The sequence below is a fragment of the Hippocampus bargibanti genome, linkage group LG03, assembly GCF_051943395.1.
Source record: "Hippocampus bargibanti isolate YZ-2025 linkage group LG03, ASM5194339v1, whole genome shotgun sequence".
Taxonomy (NCBI): Eukaryota; Metazoa; Chordata; class Actinopteri; order Syngnathiformes; family Syngnathidae; genus Hippocampus; species Hippocampus bargibanti.
This window is the reverse complement of record NC_142736.1, coordinates 17,413,255-17,432,572: the sequence shown is the minus strand read 5'-3', so window position 1 is coordinate 17,432,572 and position 19,318 is coordinate 17,413,255. Positions and strand designations below refer to the sequence as shown.

At 39.9% G+C, this 19,318-nt stretch overlaps 1 protein-coding gene across 1 annotated transcript; it reads right to left on the bottom strand.

Moving 5' to 3' along the window:
- Positions 1-2,428: 2,428 nt before the first annotated feature.
- On the bottom strand, positions 2,429-18,257 carry LOC148900534 (long-chain fatty acid transport protein 2). The gene is made up of 10 exons (XM_088992329.1): positions 17,704-18,257; positions 14,189-14,398; positions 13,894-14,052; positions 12,128-12,252; positions 8,262-8,456; positions 5,698-5,788; positions 5,414-5,612; positions 5,195-5,292; positions 4,678-4,808; positions 2,429-3,872 (listed from the first exon to the last, which is right to left on the bottom strand). The coding sequence occupies exons 1-10, from the start codon at positions 18,179-18,181 to the stop codon at positions 3,696-3,698; spliced, it is 1,863 nt and encodes a 620-aa protein (XP_088848455.1). The 5' UTR covers positions 18,182-18,257; the 3' UTR covers positions 2,429-3,695.
- Positions 18,258-19,318: the final 1,061 nt, after the last annotated feature.

Sequence of the window (19,318 nt, the reverse complement as noted above, 5' to 3'; positions counted from 1 at the left end):
TCTGAACCAAATGCAATATTTTGTAATTTAACTGATTTTTTTTGCGCTGTCCAACAAGGAGCTGGGGGAAATTTTTCATTATTTAGTTTTTATTTCCAAATTTCACTTCTGTGACTTTTCTACTTTCTGTCCCAACCGACTGATGACACTATATTGATCGGTTGTTTGGCATCAACTTTGTCTCATGATGTCAAAGTGTGAACGGCAAGGCAACATGGACTTGAAATAGCAATTCCAATTCAACCAAGAAATGCTTTTCTACATTAATAGATCAAACACTACACTGTCGTTTACTGACTGTTTATATACATTTGAAGGCAATGTTATATGACATTTCAAACCATGTTCATTGACACACATATATTAGATGTAGGACTTTAGGGATAAGTATAATATCAGTTCAGAAAGGCACAGGAGTAGTCACGATAATACAGTAAAGTCTCGTTATATCGATATCGGTTATATCGATAGTACCGCTTATTACGATACTATTTTCATTTCCCTTGCACATTTCTAGTCTTTTTATGTATAATTAGTACCGTTTAGTACGATACCGGTTATTACGATAATCCGGTTATTACGGTGCTCCTTTTCATCCCCCGCCGGCCATTTTTGTTGTTTATATCGATATATCCGTCGCGCCATTGGTCAACTTGGTCACGTGTCTTGTTACGTGAGCCGCCATCGGTCGCGCCATTGGTCGACTTGGTCACATGAGCCGCCATCGGTCGCGCTATTGGTCGACTTGGCCGTGTGACTTTGTCACGTGACACGCCATCGGTCGCGCCATTGGTCAACTTGGTCACGTGTCTTGGTTACGTGTCACGCCATCAGTCGCGCCATTGGTCGACTTGGTCAGGTGACTTGGTTACGTGCCCAGCACCCGTGTAGCAGAGCCATTTTCATTTTCAGACGCTAGCTCGTGTGTAGCAGACGAGATTGAAGTGTTTGTGTTAAAAGGTAAAAATGGGAAGCAGAAGAAGATTGATGACTTTTTTAAATTGTATACATAATACAGTAAGATGTAAGCGTTGCAGTTTCCCTGTTGTGTTATGTACATGCCCACTGTACTGTATATGAATGCAATCGTTTTTTGCAACAATGTTTCTTGTTTTGTCTGCTGAAGCGCGATGATTTTGAAAATTATTAACATTCCATACTGTGTATTAAAGGACAGCCGATGTCACTTTTTATTCAAATGCAAATAAAAATGACTTCACGCCAAGACAAGACGCATTGCTTGTGAATCCAAACAATGGCTTCAGATTCGGATAATATGCTTTCTTGTTACACATCCAGTTATGAATATGTTTCAAATACACTGTAGTTCTGAAGATTAAAGCATACATGTTTACAATCATTAAAGAATTATATGTGCCATTTTGAGGCAACATTGGGGGAACATATCTCACCCAAAAAAAAGGGAGCTAATGGCCAGCTCCGTTTCTTATATGGCGCTTGGCTGCCCTCTTTTGGCGGCTTTTGTTTAATGCAGTTCGACGCAGGATCGGATATATCGATAGTCCCGGTTATATCGATATTTTTCGGACTCCTTTGAATATCGATATAACGAGACTTTACTGTAATACAATTAGCCATCATGTAAAATAAGTAAGTAAAAATCAAACACGACGTAATTTTGTAATCCAAAACCACTTCATTCCAATTACTAAGTATTAACCAATGTTGTCATTTATTTAGGATTCGTTAGTAGATTAAGAAAACTTTAAACCACAATGAAGCAATCTTGCACTCCAGGGAATGATGTATTCAGGTACCATCTTAAAACCGATTCAATTACTGGTTCAGTCATTGTTATCCTAGGCACATGCAGATATTTACAAGTGTCTTATTTTCATTTGGCACAAAAGATCAGTCTGTTTTCATGGACGACAGAATTCAAAGAATAATTACTGGTAACCGGCTGAATGAAGAGGATTCTGGAAAATTTATTCCAAAAAGTAGCTCTAAAACTTTATTTGAAGAGTAAAATATTTGTCGATAAATCTGAGAATCATTCAGTTGCCGATTAATCAACAAGTTTGTACAACTCACGTGCATTTGCTCGCTTAAAGCCAAGAATACTTTTTAGATCATGTGTAGTGATTCTGTTTCAATCTTTTTAAAATCTGTATTCCAAGCATTTGTCTCTTGTTTTAATGTGTTGAGAATGAGACCGTAAAATAAAGGGGTGGACTATAAACAATTAGAAATGTCCTCCCGACCCTTAATTTGTATCCTTTGTTTTTTAACTTGTGGAGTGATCAATGAACATTTATGGATTTATTCAAAGTTCTTCTTGATAGCAAAGTCCAAGCAATTATTCTGAACGAACGCTAGCTCGAAGAAGGCTAGTTAATGCCGTTTACTGTCTATTGGTCAAAATGTAGAAAAACTTCAACGTTTCAAAAGTGCACACTGAATCAGGTCAAGAAAAGTACATGCAGTGTATTTAATTGGTTACTTGGTTCCATTTTCATACACAATAAAAATACACACTCAGTAATGAATGAATTTTTCAGAATATAAATATACTGTGTAAACACACATTCAAAATTGCTGGTAGCCCTCTGACAATGAAATAACATAAAACTCAAAAATCAGACATTACTTTTGAATTACACTGGAAAACAATTATAGTCAAATCAAATTAATAAAAAAAAACATGGATAAAAATGGTACAAGTGTCTCAATATATTGTTGCACAAACTTGAGACAATTACTGTCATTGACTGTCATTGCATGTTTTGGCTCAGTTGCAGTTTTTGAAGGATTTGTATCAACAAAATTCAAATTATAGATGACCACCTCTGAACAGTCCAATGGCTTGCTCAAAGCAGTTTAGTCTTGCTTTTTAATATTTGTATTAGGTCATTGTCCTATAAGAAGTCCGATGTCCTGCCTTGCCAAGCTTTCAGAAACTAGCCGGCACATGTTTGGGAAGCCAGTGCCAGTTGTAGCAAGGTTTTTTTTCTGGCCTTGCTTCATTTTTGCATCTTGCCAGAAAGCTCCATTGTAGACTCATCTGTCCAAAAGGACATCCTCCCTGAAGCTTTTTGACTCGTCCATAACAATACGGTAACCTGCCAAACTGACTTTTTACTTTTGTCGATTTCAGGTTAATATCCACTCACAGGTGTCTTTTTCTTTCACTAACAAAGGGACACCAACGATTATTTTAGATTGTTTTCTTTTCTCTGCAACTGTTTAGTCAAAAGTACAGAGGTGCCTTGACATACGCCTTAGTTTCGGCCTTATTTCGTTCCTGACCAGGCTCATAATTCGAAACATTCTGATTAAGTCGGCTCACTTGTATCTCAAGGCACCACTTGACAGTCATGTCTTGCAGACATCCTAATTCATCTGATTACACTTCACTGATCCATGTTGTTAGGTACAGACACAGTCAACACAATTTTCAGATTTATCAAAACTGAATCTGGGCATCATTTTTCAAGTAAACCTTTGACTATTCATGAGGAATTGCTGGTACATATATGTTATGCACAAATTATAGTGTGATCATTTTACTTGCCAGAGTGGGTCACTTCTTATTCCCATCTTATGCTCTGAATAAGTGGGACTCTATATGGTCCTTGATCGTTAAAAGGCAAGCAGGGATCCCTGAGCTGAATGTTCAATATAAGGACCTCTGCGGCCACACTGCAAAGCCAGCGGTGCGAGTCAGAATTGGTCTAGAGTTTAGTATTTCCTGATATGATGGAGCTGTGCACCTGAGCTGTCAGAGGTACGTAACTCTTCTCCTTGTCATCGAGGATGTACAAAGGGTCCTGGATTCGTCCTGGATCAAAATTCTCCTCAACTAACTTCACTTTCATTTGCTTGAACGTCCCCGTCAACTCCACCGCATCCTACAAGGAGTTCAAAACGAAATTGCAATAAATAAAAACGGTAATTGATGGATTTTAAAACATTGTAATAGATTCATACAGCACTACTAACACTTGTGCCAATTCAGACCTGCATCTAAAACATTTGATTTAATCCGCGTGTGTGCATGTCTGTGTGTGTCTGTGTCTGTGTGTGTGTGTCTGTGGCTCTCACTGAAAAAAAATCTAAATATTTTACTTTTATGGCTCTCTTAGTCAAAAAGATTCCCGACCCCTGGTGTAGGGCATGATGCTCAATTTATTTTTTTTTCTGGTACAACATAAAACAAATGCATCCTCTAACCGAACGCATCTGTGATGTGACATGCCTGTGGGATTTCAAAGAACTATCAGAAGAAACAAAAACACACAACAATAACACTATCTTGTAATAATAGGTATAGATATATATAGATAAAAATACTCACTTTTTCTGCTTTGTGTGTCATGTTGTCTGAAGTGCAATTTGGTGCCAGGCATATATGAAGTACATGCTTAAACATGTGTAATTGAGCTCTAATAATGTAACTTATTTATCACAGCTAAGGAAGAATGGTTACCTTTGAGAATTGCTGTATTACCTGTGTATGTTTGTTCCTACAGCATTTGAGTGTGAATATTCTTTAATTGAAAGAATACCTCTCTCGGAAGTTGATGTCAATGTCTTTTAGCATGTCAATGGGATTTTACAGTCACTTAAACATGAGCACCTGTAAGGTTTTCATAATAAAGCATGTTTTTGCCCATTCCAGGTCGAGAACTGCCAGTGACAGTGACTGACCCTTACCTTTATCCTTATAAAGCGTGGTCTGGCATACGCAGGTAGGTAACTAACCACATGTTTATAGATTTTACTTCCATCAAACTGGGCACCTTCCTTTACAGTGACAGCAGCCATTCCTATGCGTCCCTCGTGCCCTGACCAATGCATACAAACAACACTTAAATTCATACAAAAATTAGAAAGTATATCTCAACAGTCTGAAAACGGTAGGCCCCAGACTACTTCTGGTTGATAGAAAAAGTATCTGACTACCATGAATTAGAAATTAAATTAAGCTTTAAAATAGGTGGATGCACATCGCAGAGTGCGAGTCAAATTTGTTTGTCAAAACTGAATGGGCATTAACGTGACAAAACACATGCCAAATGTTACGGTAATCAGTAAAGGCTAACTTGTCACCACTGTAATTTTTCCAAATAGGAAACAATGTCCACACTACAGAAATCTAAGTGTGACCACACTGCATCAGAAAAGCAGCCTGATCAGTAGGACATTTTTATTACTGATATTTTTGACGTACCTGGAACTTGGACCCCGTACACATTGGCTTCTTTGAGACAATCCGACAGTGTCAAGATGTCAGAAACTTCTGTTGTAGCCACATTCTCACCTTTCCACCTAAAAACTCAGAAAAAGTTCAAACAAAGGAGAACAGTGTGAATGAAAAGTTTCTTTCTGCTGCTTTTACATTCCACTTTTCATGGCAAAGTGGAACATGGAAATGACGAAATTGCTGTACCTGAATGTGTCACCTACACGATCCTGAAAGTAAATGAAGTTGTCTTTGTCAATCCTCATCAGGTCTCCGCTGTTGAAGTACAGATCTCCCTTTTTCAAAACGTCACGGAGTCTCTTGCGCTCCGTTTGGTCTTCGTTCTGGGCATAGCCGACAAAGGGAGCTATGTTGGTAATCTTGGATACCAATAGTCCAGTCTCACCTTTAACAAAAACGTTATGGAAAACAGTAGTTTTAAATACTAACGTCTTTGAGGTACAAGTTACATATTTTTCAGTTTTGCTCACCTTTGGGTGCCTCGATGCAGAGACCATTAGCATCTCGAATCACTTCATCACATTCTGTATCATATTTGATGAGACTGTAAGGAAACAATTTCTAGAAAAAAAGGAACGATAAACTGTGTGTCTTTCAGAGTGTACATCAGAAACCTTTTCTACCAAGTAACACCAACAAAAAGTTCTCTTAAAGTACAACCGACACCTGCGGACAAGTTGCGTCCATAGTTTGTAAAATCACTTCAAATGACTTCTACTGTGTGCATTTTACAAAGATTACACCGCATATACAGTAAAGTCTCGTTATATCGATATCGGTTATATCGATAGTACCGCTTATTACGATACTATTTTCATTTCCCTTGCACATTTCTAGTCTTTTTATGTATAATTAGTACCGTTTAGTACGATACCCGGTTATTACGATAATCCGGTTATTACGGTGCTCCTTTTCATCCCCCGCCGGCCATTTTTGTTGTTTATATCGATATATCCGTCGCGCCATTGGTCAACTTGGTCACGTGTCTTGTTACGTGAGCCGCCATCGGTCGCGCCATTGGTCGACTTGGTCACATGAGCCGCCATCGGTCGCGCTATTGGTCGACTTGGCCGTGTGACTTTGTCACGTGACACGCCATCGGTCGCGCCATTGGTCAACTTGGTCACGTGTCTTGGTTACGTGTCACGCCATCAGTCGCGCCATTGGTCGACTTGGTCAGGTGACTTGGTTACGTGCCCAGCACCCGTGTAGCAGAGCCATTTTCATTTTCAGACGCTAGCTCGTGTGTGTAGCAGACGAGATTGAAGTGTTTGTGTTAAAAGGTAAAAATGGGAAGCAGAAGAAGATTGATGACTTTTTTAAATTGTATACATAATACAGTAAGATGTAAGCGTTGCAGTTTCCCTGTTGTGTTATGTACATGCCCACTGTACTGTATATGAATGCAATCATTTTTTGCAACAATGTTTCTTGTTTTGTCTGCTGAAGCGCGATGATTTTGAAAATTATTAACATTCCATGCTGTGTATTAAAGGACAGCCGATGTCACTTTTTATTCAAATGCAAATAAAAATGACTTCACGCCAAGACGTCTTGCATTGCTTGTGAATCCAAACAATGGCTTCAGATTCGGATAATATGCTTTCTTGTTACACATCCAGTTATGAATATGTTTCAAATACACTGTAGTTCTGAAGATTAAAGCATACATGTTTACAATCATTAAAGAATTATATGTGCCATTTTGAGGCAACATTGGGGGAACATATCTCACCCAAAAAAAAGGGAGCTAATGGCCAGCTCCGTTTCTTATATGGCGCTTGGCTGCCCTCTTTTGGCGGCTTTTGTTTAATGCAGTTCGGCGCAGGATCGGATATATCGATAGTCCCGGTTATATCGATATTTTTTCGGAGTCCCTTGAATATCGATATAACGAGACTTTACTGTAGCTATATTTTACGTTTTAAGACTCGCGCCGAATATTCAGGAAGTCTTGTTTTCGAGTTGATGACGATGCCCTAAGTGACGTTACGGAAGGAACGCCCGTGACCGAGAAAGCGACACACAATGCATTTTGAGTACTTTTTTCATCTGAAAACACAGTGTTGATCGCGAAATTAGAAGGAAAACTATATAAATAATGCGATGGTGAATCGTTGTGTGTTGCAGCCAATTGTGGTAACAAGCATAAAGAAGGTGTCAGTTTACACAAATTCCCAGCGGACAAATCAGCCCATTTCCAATGGAGCTTGTGCGCCATCTTGTGCATTTTCTGGGCGCTACATTGGAGTCCAGACGGCTCATATTGATATGGAAGGACTTCTTTAATTGATTGCAAACATTTATGCTTTCCTCTTCAGAACTATTTGAATCATATTCATGACTGAATGAGTAACAAGAAAGCATCTTCTCCGAATCTAAACTCTCTGAAGCCACTGTTTTGATTCTGGATCAAGGCAGTGTGTGACGGATAGTGACGTCACGAACAAGGGGGCGGGACTTTCTGAATCTGCCCAGTTCCGAGCTCATTTTGTGGCAGTTTTGGGACACTTTAAGTCATTTTATTGGTGTTTTGCATTTGACTAAAAATATCAGCCTGCGTGTTTTGGGTATTTAAAATGCTATCAAACGGTTTTCTGATGTCAGTTCGGAAAACAAAAAAATGGTGCCGGTTGTCCTTTAAGTGTTCATCAAAAATGAGACTGATGGGGGGGGGGGGGGGTTCTCAAAAAGTATATTCAATATTATTGTATTTGTAACATTATGCAGTTTGAATTTTAACTCTTTTCTGAAAGGAAAAAACACAGTCAATCAGCGATTTAATTAAAATACATCACGAATATAAGTTAAATAGAAATTAAACTTCGATAGAGATTGAATACAAAAACTAAAGCGAAAGAGCAGAACTGGATAAGGCAGTAATTGTTTTACATACCACAAGAGGGAGCAAGCGTACCGTACCGCTATTGATACATATACCACTTGGAGACTCCCTATTAAATACTATACTCACTGCACACTAGTTTGTACTCCACTACGCATTTGCAGACAAAGAACGCATTTGTTTCCTTACCCTGTGTACAAAGTTGACCCTTCCGAGAGCTCCAATTTTCCCCGCATAGTTGACAAATCCTACATTCCCCTCGGTGGAGGCATAAAATTCTTTGACCTGAATGTTCCCGAACCGGTCCAGAAACTTCCGCCATATCTCCCCTCGGATACCATTTCCTATCGCCAGTCGTACTTTGTGGTCCTTGTCATTTTCTTTCTGTATTTGAAGCATAGACAACATCGGCATTCAGAAGGGTTTCTACAGCATTTTACATACTGTTACAAATTGAGAGAGGCTGTTTATATCATTTTCATGTATACAATAGAGCTATTAAAACAAATGTGTGTTGTAATTGTTATTGTAGAATAGATAAAAACGTACTGAACCTAAAAGTCAAAAACAAATGAACTGTGCATGAACAGTGATTTATTTCACAAACCACTGTATACAAAGAGGACTTTTCCACACTTTGAGAATCACCGATATAGCCTTATCGCAAAAAGTTTGAAGAACACCATTTTAAAGTATTCCTTGACAGGTCCTGACCTTTGACTTTCGCCACTCTGTGTCATGATTTTCAAATTTAATGTAGGATATTGCTAAAAAAAAAGGCTTCTTTTTTGTACACACAGGCCATTAATGGTAATTCTCGAAAGAAGTAGACGAGGACTACAAGCTTGCACATCCTGCCTCAGGACCAAATATAGTCGTGTGGCCCAATCAGCTTGGTCCACAAGAAAGCATGTTGCTTGGCCAGTAAAGACCTATCTTAAGGGGGCCAAATTCAAGCCAGCAAATATGCTCCAACTTCACTGAATCGATTGAAAGTACTCGCAAAAAAATGTCAGCATGTGACCACTCACATTACTTCGAGACCCAATCAACAAGTTTACTTAATATGGTCCTCCAGGGTAAAGGCCAGCATCTATTCCTAGTGGTGACCGGATACAACTGATGTAGGGTCATGTGCTAAATTGAAGCGCCATTGCATCTGATGCAATTAGATACTCTGAATGGCCGTGCAGGACCAATTTACAATGTAAGAATATGGTACATTCTTTTTAGGAAGATAAAATATTATTTCATGATCGGGAAGACGGGCATTATCAAACGGACAACTAATAGTTACAGGTTATGTATCCATAAGGACTCACAGAGTTCATACCCCTGCTGATTGTGACGCAAAAGGCCGAAACCTGATAGGCGAGATTTAACGATTTCTATTTTGGTAAACCAGCTGTGAGAAGCTGTGGGAGTGGGAATGTGCAGATTTGAAAATTTATCTCCAACAGGATTTGTAATAAAAGACAGCTTGGTGCAGGTTAGTTTTCAGTATTCTGGACGTGATACTGTATTTGATTTGTCATAAATGAAAATGTGATATACAGTAGTATTTCAAGCAGAGTGGAGGCATGGTGCCCACAAAGCTCTGCCAATGAAATACCCCATGTCACCTTACTTCCACCAAGTGGGGATCATGTGAGGTGAGAGTTTGTATTTTGATCACGTTTGCTAGTTAATAAGGCTGGCTATATATATATGGGTTTGGGAGCCTTTTACTGAGCGAGTTGCTTGTTCTGTAGCCACAAAGGGACATAAGTCTTCTTGTGCGGGTCCCAAGCCCGGATAAATACAGAGGGTTGTGTCAGGAAGGGTATCCGACGTAAAAGCTGGGCCAAAACAAACATGCGTATCATACCTCTGAAGATGGAGGTTACTGATTCGCTGTGGCGGCCCCTTGAAGGGAAAAGCCGAAAGGAAAAGAAAAAATATTTTTGGGCCACAATAGCCAGCCGATATCTATCTATCTATCTATCTATCTATCTATCTATCTATCTATCTATCTATCTATCTATCTATCTATCTATCTATCTATCTATCTATCTATCTATCTATCTATCTATCTATCTATCTATCGATATATATATAGAGATACATATATTGCAGGTGGTATATATATATATATATATATATATATATATATATATATATATATATATATATATATATATATATATATATATATATATATATATATATACACATATACACACACACACACACACACGCACACACAGTAAAGTCTCGTTATATCGATATCGGTTATATTGATAGTACTGCTTATTATGATACTATTACACACACACACACACACACACACACACACACACACACACACACACACACACACACACACACACACACATATATATATATATATATATATATATATATATATATATATATATATATATATATATATATATATATATATATATATATATATATATATATATATATATATATATACACACAGTAAAGTCTCGTTATATCGATATTGGATATATCGATAGTCCAGGTTATATCGATACTTTTCTATGCACGCACGGAGAAAATTCATGCAAACAGGGTCGGATATATCGTAGTCCGCGATGTTTTTTCGGACTCCCTTGAATATCGATATAACGAGACTTTACTTATATATATATATTTATATATATATATATATATATATATATATATATATATATATATATATAATGGTTCTTTTAACTTCAAGACGGCGCCGTGAGAGTGGCCGCCTTGCCAGCAGCTCCTGTATTTTGTTTTTCTACTTTCATTCCTTTCATAACTTTGCTGCTGTGAAATGTAAATTTCTCAACTGCGAGACTAATAAAGGCAAATCCAATCCAAACCAAGTAATACGTCTCCATTCGAGATACAGTGGTACCTCGGTTCTTGACCATAATTCGTTCCAGGACCCTGTTCGAAAAGCGACTTTTTTCTTCATCTCTTTGCTCCTGTCACTTGCGAGTTGACGGGGAGTGGGGGCTGCCTCTCCCGGCCACTCTCCACCTGCTGTCAATTCTCTAATCACGGACACGGGGCATTTATACGGTTCGCGATCACCTCGCCAATGCCGGATGATTGAATCAACTCGCCACCGTACCTAGACTCTTCCTTCGATGCGCGAGTGTATCCAGTCTGAGGTATTTTCCCTTCGTACACCTATATTAAACGCTAGAGCAAAACGCAGCATGTCCGCAAGCGACAACAGTTGGTCACGGAGAGAGCGATACACCCGTACGCCGCTCAGCACCCCACCCTCGCGTACGCACTCACGCGTCGTATTGGCGTTCGAATACCGATTGGTGTTCGAACGCCGAAGCAAGAATATCTCGAATATTTTGTTCGAACTCCGATTTGTTCGAACAATGAGGCCTTCGAGAACCGAGGTACCACTGTACTACATTTATGTGCTTCGTTGTTGGGCTCGGACTCCTGTTAAAAGTGTACTTTACAGCTTAAGGACCTATTTTGGTGTTTTGCTGTTCTACATTTCACATTAGTTCTGCGGTTAGCATGCTTTCTCTGTCTTCTCGTGTTATCTATTCTTGCGCTGTATGTTTTAGCAGCTACTCCTCATCCCCCTTGAGAGATAACAAAATGAGACTAGTGAGGGTCAGCGACTTAGAGTTGCTGTGGTCGGACAGTGTCAGGCAGCGAGAGCAAACAAGCTGCAGTTCATACGGAGAAACTTAGTTTAGCATTACAGAGCAGCGATGAAACCAGTTTCAGATTTTCATATGGATGTGTGGGATTTTTATTTATTTATATACTGTTAACGAGAGCTTGGGCCATCCTCATTTCTGCATTGAGGCAGATACGACGACGCCATCAACAAGAGATATTGTAACTAGCTGTTAAACCCAAATCTACAAAGAAAGAGAGAGAAACAGAGCGAGTGAGAGAGAGAGAAAAAGAGAGGGTGAAAGGGAGTGGGAGAAAGAAAAGACACCATTGTTTTTGTTGTCACTTCCTCTAACCGAGTCAACCACTCCCAATTGAACTTTTCTGAGAAAGTGCAAAAACACTTTAAACTTTACCTTGGGTGTGCTGCAGAGGTAGCGCATCACTTCTCCTATGTACTGGATGACTGTAACATTGTATTTCCTACAGTCATCCCAGAACTGAGAGGCCGAAAACTTCCTCTTCAGAATGATAGTGGACCCTACAAACAAAATATTTGTCATCAAATCCAACTATGACGGTGGTATTGGTCCAACGAAGTGTTAAAATAATATAATCCATTGTCTTCTGTCTTCCTAAGTCTGACTAAATAGTGGTTGATTCCCTATACAGCGTATGGGGCAAGTCGAGTGTTCCCGAAAATGTAATTAAAAATGCGCACCAAATCCACCAGACATTTAAACAGCTTCTTCCCCTGAGCCATTAACTCTTTATTTGCAGAGAACAGATACCAGGTCGGGTAGCAAACAGTGAAAATGCATGAATAATTGCCGGTCATTATAAATGAAATAAAAACGTTTTTAAAAAGTTTGAATAAGCAACAACATTCCTTGTCGAGGATATTTTTTTAAAGTTCACAGTTAGCTTGATAACAGATATATTTAACATATACTTATTGTAACCACCCATTTTATACCACAAGAACATGCAATTAACAATCCAGCTGCGGCTACAACCTGAAAAAGTACATCTTCACTGAGGTGTTTGGTGTTATTTCATTTACATTATCTCTGCCGTATGCCCTCATAGGCAGAACAGGTCACAAGAGAGTAGCAAAACATTAATGTAATGTTGTGGCTAACTACACACATATACAGCTATGAGATGTTGATTCTGTTTCGCATTCCACATTAGTTAACAAGTATCATGACCCAGCGTCAACTTTGACCAGTGTTCTGCTATGGACTGTAATTGCAATGTAAATAACTTTACTGTATGTTAGAGCACACATGTACCTCTGACATAACAATGTGATCTTTAGCCTTTTAAGAGGAAAACAATTCTGAAGGTCGAGGTAATCCATCGTTGACTAAATCAGGTCTGTTCAGATTATTTCAGATTCTCTGTGTCAAAAGACTCATTGATTTGGATTTCAATATCAGAAAATGCTTTGTGGGGGGATTATCAGGAAGTACATTGTTTCACTAATTTAACAGAAACACATTATGGGGTTGTCAATGTGCTCTGAATTTTGTAAATATACTACTGCAAACACTTGGAAAAACTTGCAATCATAGTGGGGAAACAGATTAACAATGATGTTCTTTTTTCAAAGGCATTTTTGTCTGTACAACAACAAAAAATAATAATAACAAGCAGCATTTGCACAATAGTTGTGAAAAGAGTAATATAAGCGTTGACGTCTCAGTTTTGGGTTAGAAACAAATCTCAATTTCCCTTCGGTGTATTTAAACTAGGACAAATTAAACTGAAGTAATCCCATAAACTCATAAATCCAAGAAGGAACAAGACGACAATGGAGGCTATCTTCTTTTGACATCAGGCGATTCTTTACAATTACAAGACCAGCTTTGTTTGAGGAAATAGGGCCCCTTTTGTCTTTTGTCCGCGTTGTCAAGCACACATTCATTGATTTATCTGCCTCTATGTTTAGTTATTTTATATCTATTTACTATCTACTAACTATCGAGCTGGCTAGCTAGCTATCTCGTGCTCGTGTGGCAGGGAGAGAGCATTCACCGTAAATTTTATGTAGGGTTGAATTTGAGTTTTTGAGAAGGCCAGCAAAAAGGCTTGATTTTAACCTGCTTCGTTTGGTGGGAATGACTCAGATACAGGCATCAAATCAGAATTTGACATGAATACCTTGAGGAACACTCACCTGTTTCAATGGAGCCAACGAAGCCTATAATGAATCCTGCAGTGTGGTAGAGAGGCAAGTTGAGATAAATGACGTCACTGGACGAAACACCATTTGCAGATAAAACAGCAAGCGCTATGAGGAGGCGGTTCTGGTTGACCACTGCTGCTTTGGGAAGGCCTGCAACCCACAACATAAATTTACCTTAAGAGGTTGTCTTCAAGGGTATGGTAATGCAGTTATTTTCAATGAGGGAATTAGTCTTCTATCACCCTGTTGTCTAGATTACAGGGGATGAGAACTACCATTGCAGTACCTGTGGTCCCAGATGTGTAAATATAAACGGCAGGACTCTTGCATGTGATGTGTGCTCTGAGTGAGCGCGGAATGGCGGCGTCTGATGCTTGATCCGCTTTATCTGAGAAACTTTGGATCCCAGGTGTGTCACAGCTTTGGGCCATCAGGAGCACGACAACTCCTTGCTCTCTAAGAGATTGCAGAACATCCTCTACTGCTTCCTTCAGATCTGTGGGACACATATGCTATTAAATTTCACACATTTACGATTTTGGAGCCAATCAGCATTTGGCAAGGAAAAATATTATCCAATCTATTTAAATCATTTGTTTATTTACAGTACAGTTGAACGCTAGCTGAATGCATCACCGTGACATTAGAAAGTTGGACGTCCATGTCGTCAACTATACATTAAGTTTCCGGTCGACGGTTTGAACTACTAAAAATAAAAACGCGCCACTCTGAGCAATAAAATCTAACACATATGTAATGTAGGGAAAGAGATGCCCATGGTGAGTATAGTTTTGCTTTTTGAATGTTGCTGTGCCGATGACCATTTTGTATTTGGGAGACTTTTACTGAGCATCTTCATCTTTATTAAGTTCATAGAGTTGCTTGTTCTGTAGCCACGAGGGGACATAAACCAGTGTCTTCTTGTGCTGGTCCCATGCACGGATAAATACACAGGGTTGTGTCAGGAAGGGCATCCGACGTAAAAGCTTGGCCAAAACAAACATACGAATCAAACCTCTGAAGATGGAGGACACTGATTCGCTGTGGCGACTCCTTGGCGACTCCTTTATATATATATATATATATATATATATATATATATATACACACACACACACACACACACACACACACACTGGAACCTCGGTTTTCGAACGTCTCACAGTTCGAACAAATCGGAGTCCGAACAAAATATTCGAGAAATGCTTGCTTCGTAGTTCAAACAACAATCGGTGTTCCAACGCCAATACGACGCGTGAGTGCGTACGCGAGGGTGGGGTGCTGAGCGGCATACGGGTGTATCGCTCTCTCCGTGACCAACTGTTGTCGCTTGCGGACGTGCTGGGTTTTGCTCTAGCATTTAATATAGGTGTACAAAGAGTTTTAGCCCCTAATCCTGCCTCCAAAGAAAGTAAGTGCTGCTAAAAGTGAAAAAAGAAAAGTAGTCCGTACAACTATTGCATTTAAGAAAGAAATAATCGCAAAAGTGCGAGTGTCTGATCTGGCTAGGGATCTGGCTAGGGAATACAGCATGGCGAAATCTACGATCAGTACGATATTAAAGAATAAGGAGGCTGTGAAATCTAGTGATGTGGCTGTGGGAGTGAGAGCAAGTGTCATTGGATAGATATTTTAAGAGAAAAGAACATCCTGTAGCCGAGTCATCCGTAGCTGTCACGTTCCGAGCGAGAGTGACGGCAGCTGACTCGTCGGAGCGTCGTGGAATGTTTGAGATCCCAAAGCAGGCGGCAGAGACGTACTAACCAAGCAGGATGTTTATTCACAAATAAAAGAAAACACAGCGAGCAAGAAGGCAGGGGGTGATCCGACCCGCTTACTACGCCAAAAAGCAAATGGCACACGAGGGTGCAAAATTACGCAATCCCGGAAGATGACATAAATTTACAGGACGCAGGGAAAATACCTCGGACCGGATACACTCGCGCATCGAAGGAAGAGTCCAGGTACGGTGGCGAGGTGAGTCAATCATCCGGCATTGGCGAGGTGATCGCGAACCGTATAAATGCCCCGTGTTCGTGATTAGAGAATTGACAGCAGGTGGAAGGCGGCCGGAAGAGGCAGCCCGGCCCCCCGCTGTCAACTCGCACGTGACAGGAGCAAAGAGATGGTTTCGGTGTTCGAACAAATTGCTTTTCGAACAGGGTTCTTGAACGGATTATGGTCACTTTATATATAATGTGTATATATATATGATACATAAACAAACACATAAAATGATGTGACGGGCCAAATCTGAATTTGACACAGAATTTGACCTGACATGCATGTATTAGTTTTTGCAATCTGGGAGGAAAACAGCCACGAGGAAAATATGATGCAAACTCTCCTTCGCACAGCAGTCGACTACTGTACCTTCAAATCTTGGAATGTTGAGACGAGGGGTTGCAGGTATTTAGCATGTTTAGAAAATCTTATTCTGTTAATTGACACACAATTGAATAGTGAAACCTCGGTTTACGAACACCTTGGCTTACGAACTTTTCAGTTTACGAACGTTACATTTATGAGAATTTTACCTTGGCATACGAACTATTTTTTGGGATATACACAGAGCTGCCACAATGAGTGACGTGTCGTTCGCGAACGAGCCCATTCTCCTCACAAGAAAATGGTGGCCACTGTTTTTGTCCTCTATTCCCCGCCCCCAGTTTTCGGTTAAAGCCACGTGATTGGTCAAGAACGCAGCAGTGGGGGATGGGGTTACAGACAGAGAGAGAGGCCGTTCTCCAAAAAAAACAAAATGGCATCTTCGGTTAAAGCCACGTGATTGGTCAGGGGGGGGGAGTTAAACATTAAAGAGAAAGGCAGACAGAGAGTGAGAAAACACACACACACGAAAGGGAGAGGACACAGTTTGAAACAAAAAAAAGTGAAAAGAAACAAGTGAAATGGTGAGAAAATGGATAGAAAACAGTGAAATTTGGACCCATTTCAACTTTGATAGTTCAAAAGCAGAGTGTAGACTGGAAGGTTAAAATACCCCATTAATCAGGCTCCACAAATAACCCGCACAAGTCATCTGTACACTTGATGCAAAAAGCTATCAACCCAGCTAAACAGATCAAAATTGATGAAGAACTAGATACAATTATCACAGACAAATCACCTACAATGGATCATTCCTCAAGATGGTGAAAGAAGAAGGTTGCGTTCCTCATCAAGTGTTTAATGCTTATGAAACCGGACACTCCACTCCATCAAGCCATCAACGACCATCACAAAGGTCAATAAAATGACTTTATTGTACAGCACAGTTTATTTCTTTAATCATAATACTATAGCGCATTTATTATACATAAAATAAGGTATATTTTGTGTAGTTTTAAGGCTTAGAAAATTATAAAGTAGAAAATTATGTTTTATGGGGACCTGGGAACGGATTACTCTCATTTTAATGGTTTCCTCTGGGAAATTAATTTTTGGGATACATACTTTTTGCATTCCATACTCTGTCTGGGAACCAATTAAGTTCGTAAGCCAAGGTCCCACTGTACATGTATTCAAAGTTTTGTGGGAGGAGTCATTTCAGACCCACCAACAACCCAAAGCGCCTGAGCACATGACTGACATGGCAGCACGTGGGGAATAGAATATGAGTTAATATTGGAAGCCAAAGAGGACTACGAAGAAATGAAAGTTATTATGTTATGTAACCATGTAAATATGAGAACTCGGGTTGTAAACGTACATTATATGTCACCAGAAAGGCCTTAATGGCCCGAGAATTCCGTCAAAGGAAAGGGAATGTGAATGACCACACACTCATGACTTCAAGTTTACCTGCAGCTGCAATGAGCACCCTGGCCTTGCTGCAGTTGAAGCAGTGCAGCAGAGACTTGGTGCGGATGTTGTAGTTGAGCAGTGCCACCGGAGAGCCCAACTTTGCCAAGGCCAGCCAGGTAAAAATGAAGGTGGGCTCGTTGGGCATAAACAGGGCCACGGCGTCTCCGGCTGTGTAGCCCGGGTGTGCGAGGAGCGCGTTCGCCACCCTGTTGCTATTCAGATCCGTCGACGCGAACGTGTAGACGTCATTCTCGAACACCACGAACGGTTTGTCCGGTCGTGTCACGGTCTGCTCCAAAAAGCGGTCCAAAGCCAAGAAGACGGATCGCCTGCGCCTCCACGCGAACTTGAGCAGAATCCTCACAATATCTCCAATATATAAGATATCTGCCCAAAGATACGGAGAAACTCGTCTTACTGTCAAAACTACGAGTGGGAGAGCCGCAACAAGAGCTGAACACAAATATATCCACATGGTGGCTTGATAAGGGCGATCGACGGCTCTAGGCAGAAAAAAAGTGCCTCGCCCCTCAGCGAAGCAGGGAATGTGGTAAATATTTTTTGTGTGTGGAAGAGGGGGGTGGAGCATTTAGTACTCCAAAATCATCAGAGGTGGGAAAAAGTAATCGAAAACTGTACCAAACAGTAAATTCAAACGGCTGCCGTGTAAAAGTGGAAGTCGAGATTCAACTCGTCTACATAAGACTTTGGAACATATTGACAAAAACAGAGTGGGCAATTGTACTCACATTCTGAACTTGGGTAGTAGTAAATGTAGTTATATTACAACAACAATAATAATAATAATAATAATAATAATAATAATAATAATAATAATAATAATAATAGGTCGTCAAAGTACTCACATTCTCCACTTACGTAGAAGTACAGATATTTGAAAAACAGCGCTGAACTGTCCAAGAGGAAATCATTCATTTTCATTAAACGGTTTGAATTTTTACTATAAATGTGTGAATTCATTATTTGCTATTTTTGCTATTTTTGCTCGCTTCGGAGCTGACCAACCTTTCTTAATAATGTCTATCTATTCTTGAAAAGTCCGTCTTGAAAATGGCTTGTGAAGGCGTCCAGGTAGATTTCTGACCCTGGTAAGAAATGATGGCTGAAATGTGATAGGTTAAATCAGGGGTCGGGAACCTATGGCTCGCGAGCCATATATGGCTCTTTTGATGATTGCATATGGCTCGCCGATAAAACTAAATACATATTGTCGTTTTTTTCGCCGTTCATTTCCCGTTGGGGCTGCAGTTGGCGGAAAGCGCAATTTTGATTGGATGACACTGACCTAGAATGGCCGAAAGTGCCATTTTGATTGGATGGATAGTGGCCGTCATGTTGAAACAGGTAAACGGCCCTTTAAATGAGCCCAACTAGTGCACTTCAGCGTGAATGCACCGGAGCATTAGAGGAGAGAAAATGTTCTGATTGTAATTTGCAATGAAACAATACCATCGATGAAACAGTCGAATGTCAGTGACATTTTAACAGGCCCGATGTTAACGTTAGCATCAACATACTTCTGCGAGAAGTAGATTGCAGATAGCAAGTGTGGAAGCTTATGAGCCGTGTGCAGGCTAGCTAGCAGTAACTT